The 7,592-nt window shown below is 42.7% G+C and overlaps 1 protein-coding gene and 1 pseudogene across 2 annotated transcripts; both read right to left on the bottom strand.

Annotated features, from left to right (window-relative positions):
- Positions 1-154: 154 nt before the first annotated feature.
- LOC133927139 (uncharacterized) lies at positions 155-2,892 on the bottom strand (annotated as a pseudogene).
- A 143-nt stretch (positions 2,893-3,035) lies between these two features.
- LOC133927137 (probable protein phosphatase 2C 58) lies at positions 3,036-7,592 on the bottom strand. Of its 2 annotated transcripts, XM_062373445.1 has the most exons (12): positions 7,325-7,591; positions 6,481-6,611; positions 5,552-5,615; positions 5,341-5,449; positions 5,079-5,232; positions 4,489-4,614; positions 4,275-4,398; positions 4,116-4,192; positions 3,946-3,998; positions 3,722-3,776; positions 3,450-3,634; positions 3,036-3,359 (listed from the first exon to the last, which is right to left on the bottom strand). In XM_062373445.1, exons 2-12 carry the CDS (start codon positions 6,595-6,597, stop codon positions 3,335-3,337), a joined length of 1,089 nt encoding a protein of 362 aa, XP_062229429.1. In that variant the 5' UTR covers positions 6,598-6,611; positions 7,325-7,591; the 3' UTR covers positions 3,036-3,334. The 2 variants fall into 2 exon arrangements, with proteins under 2 accessions (XP_062229429.1, XP_062229430.1); XM_062373446.1 differs by lacking the exon at positions 3,036-3,359 and having other exon boundaries at positions 3,490-3,634; positions 3,722-3,801; positions 7,325-7,592.

The following is a 7,592-nucleotide window of genomic DNA, read 5'->3' on the forward strand; positions in this document are numbered from 1 at the left end:
GTTCTCATGCAAAACTGCTTGGGCACTATGCTCAAGCCCTGTAACTATAACAAGCTATCTATGCCGCCATGTATGTCGGGCACCTTGAGCATCTGCCAGACATGACTACGAAACATCCATGACATCTAACTTGATTACCAATAGCCAAGCAACATACCAAGAAAACATTGTCCCTGAGAAAATTGTTAAGATCCCAACATGAAACTGAGCTTGGGCTATGTTTCAGGATAAAAATATTTGAAAGATGAACACCAATATAAGGTGTTATTCCCTTTGGCACATCAGTGTCCACATCTGCAGTTTCCTTATTAATTTCCGTTGGTATTTCAACAGAGGTATTTTCATTTACATCCCTGGACATTTCTGTACATTCTTTATTGATTTTAGCTGAACTTTCAATATAGCGCCATTTTTATTTACATTCATGACCATGGCAGTGCCTTCCTGCTTGATTTCCACAAGAATTTTAATAGAACCAGTTTCGGTTACTTCGCTGGCCATATCAGTGTCTTCCTCCTTGATTCCTACAGGAATTTCAACATGACCATTTTCATTTACTTCTTCGGCCATGTCAGTGGCTTCCTTCTTGATTTCCACAGGAATTTCTATAGGACCATTTACATTTAATTCACTGGCCATGTATGTGCCTTCCTTCTTATCTTCCTCTGGAATTTCAATAGGGTCATTTTCATTTATGTTTCTCTCGCATATAGCTCCTGAATCTTCCTTACTTTGTTGTTCATTCTCACAGCTTTTATCGACCTCCAAACTTTATTCAAATCACTGTGCTTCTTGCCCCGCAGATGGTCAGCCATGGTGATGCTGTTGTCGCACCTGACCCTGCAGCGCACGCACAACATATAGTTGCTTTTTTTAACAACATAGTGCATTACTCCATCGACTAGGATGCATATTTTCTTAGGTGCATCACCAGGGTGCCATTATTCCCGGTGATCGCCTGCAATCCACTTTTGTCATCATCGATCAACTTGATGGCTCCAGATTGAGACAGCTTTGCCTTATGTTTTTTCCCTTCAAGATGTGTATTCAGAGCAGCCTCACTAGTTGCGCTCACTTGACACATAACACAGCTCCAGTCCAAGGCTGCTTTTTGTAATTTTGTTGGTTCAGCAGTTGCAGCCATCACATCTGCCTTCCTCTTCACACCAGAAATCTTCGTCTCTGATGAAAATGTTGATCCAGTAGTTGCAGCTATCACATCTGCTATCCTCTTCACACCAGAAATCTTTTTCCCTGATGAAAGAATCTGAAGTAAACATTTTAGGGCAGCATTAGAAAAATTATGCATATGCATATGTAACAACCTTAACATAGAACGACCTGCTGCTCTGGAACAAGAGCATGTTATGGTAATTTGCATGATTGAATTATCTAGGGATACCAACTAAACGAATGCATGGCACAAAAGAATCCATGGAGAAATGCGTTGGCAATCAATGAAGGGCAGGAGGGAATGGATCAGATAAGGGGACAAGGAAATAACTGCAGATTTCAAATATAGCCACGACTAGAAATTGATCCGCAGGTAGTTCCTTACAAACCCTATCTGAGCCCTGAATCTTGATTTCCCCAGTAATTGATACCAACACCAAATGGTGGTAACAAGAAACAAGCCTGTTCACCTGTGAGGCTGTGACACCTCTGTCCTTTTTTCCTCCGACAGTAATACTCATATTTTCTAGTGAAGTTCGCTAGATCTATCTAAATCATATATTTGACTATAGAGTTCAAGTACTCCTGTGATCTAAAAGGGCATTATTCTTTCTAGATCATATATTTTACTTCATCCTGTTACCTAAACGAGCTCTGTGTTAGCCACTATCTGGACTCGAGGTTTGGTGTTCCATGGAACTAACCAGAGCAAATGAGGATTATGAGACATATATATTCTATTGCATAAATAACATGGATTTGGTCAATTACGCATGATTTGACAAGAGGTTTCAACCAAAATGAAAAGGGCAACTGATTCAGCCCTAAGAGACATGTGAAACAAACATTGTACTATCACATTTTAAGCTGAGTAGAATGTATCGACTTGTGTAATCAGAACTCTGAAATGAAAAAACAGAAATATGACAAGGAATTTCAGAACTAGCTATAGCTAGGCAGCAGCCTTTAATGCCAAATACGGAAAAGAATTTGAAGAAGTCCGATTAAATGCTCTTTCCTCCTACTTTAGCAGCATCAGACCTCGGAGCTCTCGCCGCGTTCGATCTTGCGCAGCTCAAGCTTATGCTTCGGCTTCGGCGGCGGCAGGGTCTTCCTCCTCGCCTCACCGAGGAGCAACCGTTGCCTAAATCCAGCGCCCCGGCGAGGCCCGGACCCTTTCCATGGCCCGAACGAAGCCGGAGGCCGGCCGTTCGAGTGCATGCCCACCCGTATCGGCGGAGGCATGGAGCCATGCAGTGACCATCAGTCGCGAAGAACGGGCCCGGCGGTGGCGGCACGAACGGTCCGGGCCCGAACCCGCCGTGGAGCCGAGCTCGCGGTGGACATCCTCCTCGATGAGCCGCCGCTCCACCTCCTCGCGGATGATCCGCTCGCGCCGCGCCGCCGCCTCCCACTTGAACGGCGGCGACGGCACGCCATGGAAGGGCTCGGCTGCTGCGGGAGCGGAGACTGTCAGAGGGGCTTGAGCTCTGTACTGCACAGTTACTGTATACCCGCTGACGTGTAGAACCCGAACCCTTAGCGGACGTGCAGTGATCCCGTCCGTTGGGAGTTTCCACTTTCCACAGCACTTCAGCTTAAGATTCGTACCATTTCCGCAAATTTCCTCAGGAATCATCTGCAAATTCCTGTGAGAAAGACGTTTGCGATGTCTCCATTACTCCAAAATTCCCAAAGTAGGTGCGAATCTGACAGACTGTTTGTTCACTGCAGAGTGCAGATACCCAACTAGCGCAGGACTCCCTCAAAAGGGAAATGATAAAGGAGGCATTATCATTCTGCCACGTGCCCAAGAATTTGTCAACATGTAGATGTCAAAAGGGCAGACAGAGCACAAGATATGGTGTACGACATCAACTTTGTAATAATTATTTGACTGGACAGCGTGAACTTAGTAATGTTAATTTCCAGCCAAATGTATAGTTAGGAGATGGCTGATGGCCAAAATCACAACCGTAAAAAACAGCAGGTTGGGTTATGGACAACAATGGAGCAAAGAATGGTGTTGTCGCCAATTTAACACACGGTTGATATGTACATAGCAATATCATACTCCTGTTTTAGCCAGGTCCAGCATTAGGCCGTGCTTCAAGACTCAAGAAGAGCCATTTCTTCGCTACCCGTTTATCAGACAGCAACATCACGAGCCATTCTCCTCGGCGACACTGATCAGTAAAGCTTGGGTTAACACGCACTGAAGAAAGAAAGATTGGCAACATGCAAAAGGAATAGCGATAACATAAGACGTGACTCACTGAGTCTCAGAGCAGTCTGTGTCTCCAGTTGATTGTTCTGCACCATTGGCATCCTTGTTCTGAGTAATTGGCTGCTTGAACTGCACCAGGATCATCGTCATGTTATCGCATCCCTCTCCACATAATGTTGATGGAGCCAGACATCTATCAAGCACTCTTTCACATACTGCAGAAAGGCTTCCCTCCTGCATTTTGTAATTTTTGTTTCTTTCCATGAGCATTGACAAAGACCAAGACGTCAGAAGACAAGCATTAGATAACTTGGTACTCACTGTGTTTATATGCTCACGGATGAAATCAACCAGCTGTTGGCTTGACATGCAGTCCCTGATAGTCATCAGAGTATATATGGCTGTTACAGCAATCATCAAATTGTAGACAGCAACTTCAAATAAAGTAGGAAAATAGGCCCAAATGGCTTGCAGCTTTTCGCCTGAATGAGGCGGATTAAACAAAATAATGTAACCACAAAACCTATTGATAGAGAAGAATTTACCAAATGCCATCACATGCCAAAACAAGAAAGTCATCATCATCACAAAGTTCTACCTGTAGAACAGAATAAAGTTATAAGAACTAACAAAGAGAAGGAAATGGTGACTCACAGTCTACATAGCAGGCTATGGTTAGCTGGAGGAATGTGAAGCAGCTGCAGAATTCACTTACAATGTTTATGTCGGGGTTTGCGGTCAAAATTTGCTTATCAGGGGACAAGAACTTGTTCAGTTTAAATTCCATGTCTCCTAAAAAAATTATTTGCATTTGTAAGGCATCATGTAAGGTGCCAGGTATGAACAAAAAAAAAAGCAAGTAAAAAGTGCATACCAATTGCTCTTGACAAGTTTAAAGTTCCATTTACACGTCCCATCTGGATGTAACCCCCTGCATTTTGTATCCTTTCTCTCTCCGCCTCAAGCTCTGGTTTGTGGTCTCTGGACAAATTGTATGCCTGCATTTATGTGGACAACAAGAAAAACGAGATGATCACACATAAACCTTAAGTTAAAATATAACACAAGGAATAGAAAGAATAATCGACCTGGCCATTCCTTGAGATAACACAGCGGGAATCACCAGCATTTGCCACAACGAGTTGCCTATTTCTGAGTAGTGCTACACAGGCTGTACTCCCACAGTTTGGCCCAGTAAAATCAGAGTGTGGTCCCTGATAAAAGAAATTGCTGTAAGACTGCCTGAGTAGCCAGGATGTTCAATTCTAACAAACTAACAATAAAGAAAAATGCCAAAACGACAAAGTTGCTGCCAGCACAACAGCAAAAAGAGTCATCCTAGTTCAAGAAATTGAAACACACTTCTTAGTTAGCATTGCCGAAAACACAGCCATCAGTTTTAAATGTTAAAAGATAAAATTTCCTTCTTATGCATAGGTATCTTTTTTTAGGCCTTAAACAATCAGTGTCGCATGTCTACTTAAGAAACTTGGAAGCCTACTCTTAAATATGTTTAAGTCTTGAATGATTTTTGCAAGAGAAAAACTTCAAATGACAAATCAGTAATGCAAAACTTTCAGAAAGATATCTGACGTAATAAGAAGTGCAGACTATATGTTCGCCTATATTTAAGGAAAAGCAGTAACCGATTGCGAATTCATGCCAGTTGCACAAGTACCTCCTCGAAAGCCCAATCATCATGTTCATCATTTGAATCACTTCCTTTAGGAGACCAAATCAAGCCTTCTATCATGCCAGTAAACTGGTTTATCTTATCTCCAAGTGCCTGTAGTTCCCGCCAGCCTCTTTGACCCCGCATCATCTCATCCATTCTGAAACAACACAAATCATAATTTCTGATCACACCATCTTGCTCCGAGAAATAACATGGAGTATAAGTGAAATGGCAGTCACGCTGCCAACTCAAAAGTTTGCCATACCTGAAGAAAGCTCTTTGGACAGCCGTGCCCAGGTCACCAGCTGCATAGGCTTCACTATTGAGAACTTCTCTGTGTAGATATTTTGCACAGAATTTGGCAACCACTTTTCCTGAGACAAGAAGGCAATATGAGGGGGGTAAACATCCCATTTTGGTATGATGTGGAAAAGATTGTAGACATTTAAAAGGCATTGTTTTTTGCATCTAGTTACCTCCATGTCCATCAAAAACACCAAAGAATGATGTGTCATTGTCAAGATCTAGCAAAGCCGAGTGCTGGAAAAGTGCACACAGGCTTAGAGGTTGCACAATAGACTGAACAAACACAATCATAACTAATTTGAAATTGATGAGATTCCATCCACTCAAAATATGTCAATAAAGCATGTCACTTTTTTTAGGATTAGACGATTGGTCACTGATTGTATTAGAAATATGCTAAAATACTAAATCATAGCATCTCCTTTAATGATACTGAACAAGACATATCATGCATATTCATATTTTGTTTTGTCAGTTGGTCCCAGGCTTCAAGTTTCAAGCATAGGCTATCTTTCAGTTTAATGCCAAACAGATCTATGAATTATGAAGCATTATAAATCCAGCATCTGGAGAATATGGTGAGGACCGTGAGGCCAACAAAGGAACAATAGATTGTTATTTATCATGGTTATCTCAACATCAGGCCTGGATAGCAAGGAGAGAAACTAAAACTCACCATTCAACTCATGAATTCTCTATGTTTCTAAGTTCAGCAAAAAAGAGTTTTCAAGGGCAATTAACAAGCGGAAATTAGGAGAACATTCACTCCTTTTAGGTCCAAAATTCAGCACAGATATAAGACATCACTTCTCTCACGTGCATAGCTCCGCTAACCATAGCAGTTAATAACCAAATAATTCTTCCGCTATGGCGCTATCTATTTAATAACATGTGCCTGCCCCAGCTCCCCCCACTAACTTCAAAGACAGCATTACTATTGAAGGAAAAAAACCGCATTCATGATTCAGCATGTGAATATTATGGATTTCACTGTTTCACTTTTCAGAACATTCTGCAAGTTTCCATAAGTAAATGGAACCATGGGGCAACAGCACGGAAGGTCACATCGAGCAATGATAATTGATAGATAGAAACTCACAGCATCTTCCATAGTTGCACGCCACCCTTGCATAGACGAAAGTCCAAATTTAAGTTTATCATTTCCCCCATCTTCGGATAGCTTTTCAGTCTTAGGAGTGCTAAGGTAAACCCCCATTCTCACAAATGTACCTGGCAACAGAATATGTCAGATAGAAAAAGATCCACTGTTCACTAACAAGCTTATGGGCATTAACAGAAGTAAACCATACGAGAAATTAATCACGCTGCAACAAGTTGACAACAGACCATAAATGCAAGTTCAGAAACCTCAGCATCAAAGGGAAGGTCACAAAGTAAAGAACTAAATTCAGAAAGAGATTGCCTACTCAGGCATGCATATATATAGTAGTTCCGCTGTATCCTCCTTAACCTCGGATAGACATTTGTGATACATATACAGCGATGCAATTTGGCGTTCCTTTTTCATGTACTAGCTACCAAGTCAATAGAGAGCAATTAAAGTAAATATGGATGAGATAGCATTGGCCTACGAGGCTATAAGCATACAATTGTACAGCAGAACCAGCCAGGGCAGGCTTAACGCGGGGATGGGGGTTCAGTTGAACCCTCAAATTTTTTTGAAGTAAACTACACCCGCACCTTGGGTACGACCTACGGTGTCAACTGAGACCGATGTTGCTCGCTAAAGAAGATGAAGAACTTAATTGAACCACAGGTAGATGGATTCGATTAGTAGCATGCCACAGCTACCAAATCTGCGACTTAACTGGATGGAGATAGTTATTTGGATTTGTTTGCTCGCAATCACAGCAAAGGAACAAGGTCCCCCAGAGCAAGACGTACTCGTCGACAACCCATCCAAGCAAGCTAGGGTTACTTACCAACGAGAGAGGAAATCCGAGTCCGGATGGACCCCAAGTCGTTACTCCACGAGAGAAGACTTCGGTTTGGTGCGGTGTGGTGTGGGGTGGTGTGTTCCGCCGCCGGCGGTGAGGCCCGACGAATTTCGAGGAAGAAGCAGCAGCGGGCTCGAGACTCGGGGAAATGGGACGGGGAGAATTTTGGGCAGAGAGGAAGAGACCGGGGGAGGAAGAGGGAAGCGAATTATACATGATCCGGTCCTTCCAACGACCTTCGCTTTCGTGAGAA

Source organism: Phragmites australis, chromosome 8, assembly GCF_958298935.1.
Source record: "Phragmites australis chromosome 8, lpPhrAust1.1, whole genome shotgun sequence".
Classification (NCBI taxonomy): domain Eukaryota; kingdom Viridiplantae; phylum Streptophyta; class Magnoliopsida; order Poales; family Poaceae; genus Phragmites; species Phragmites australis.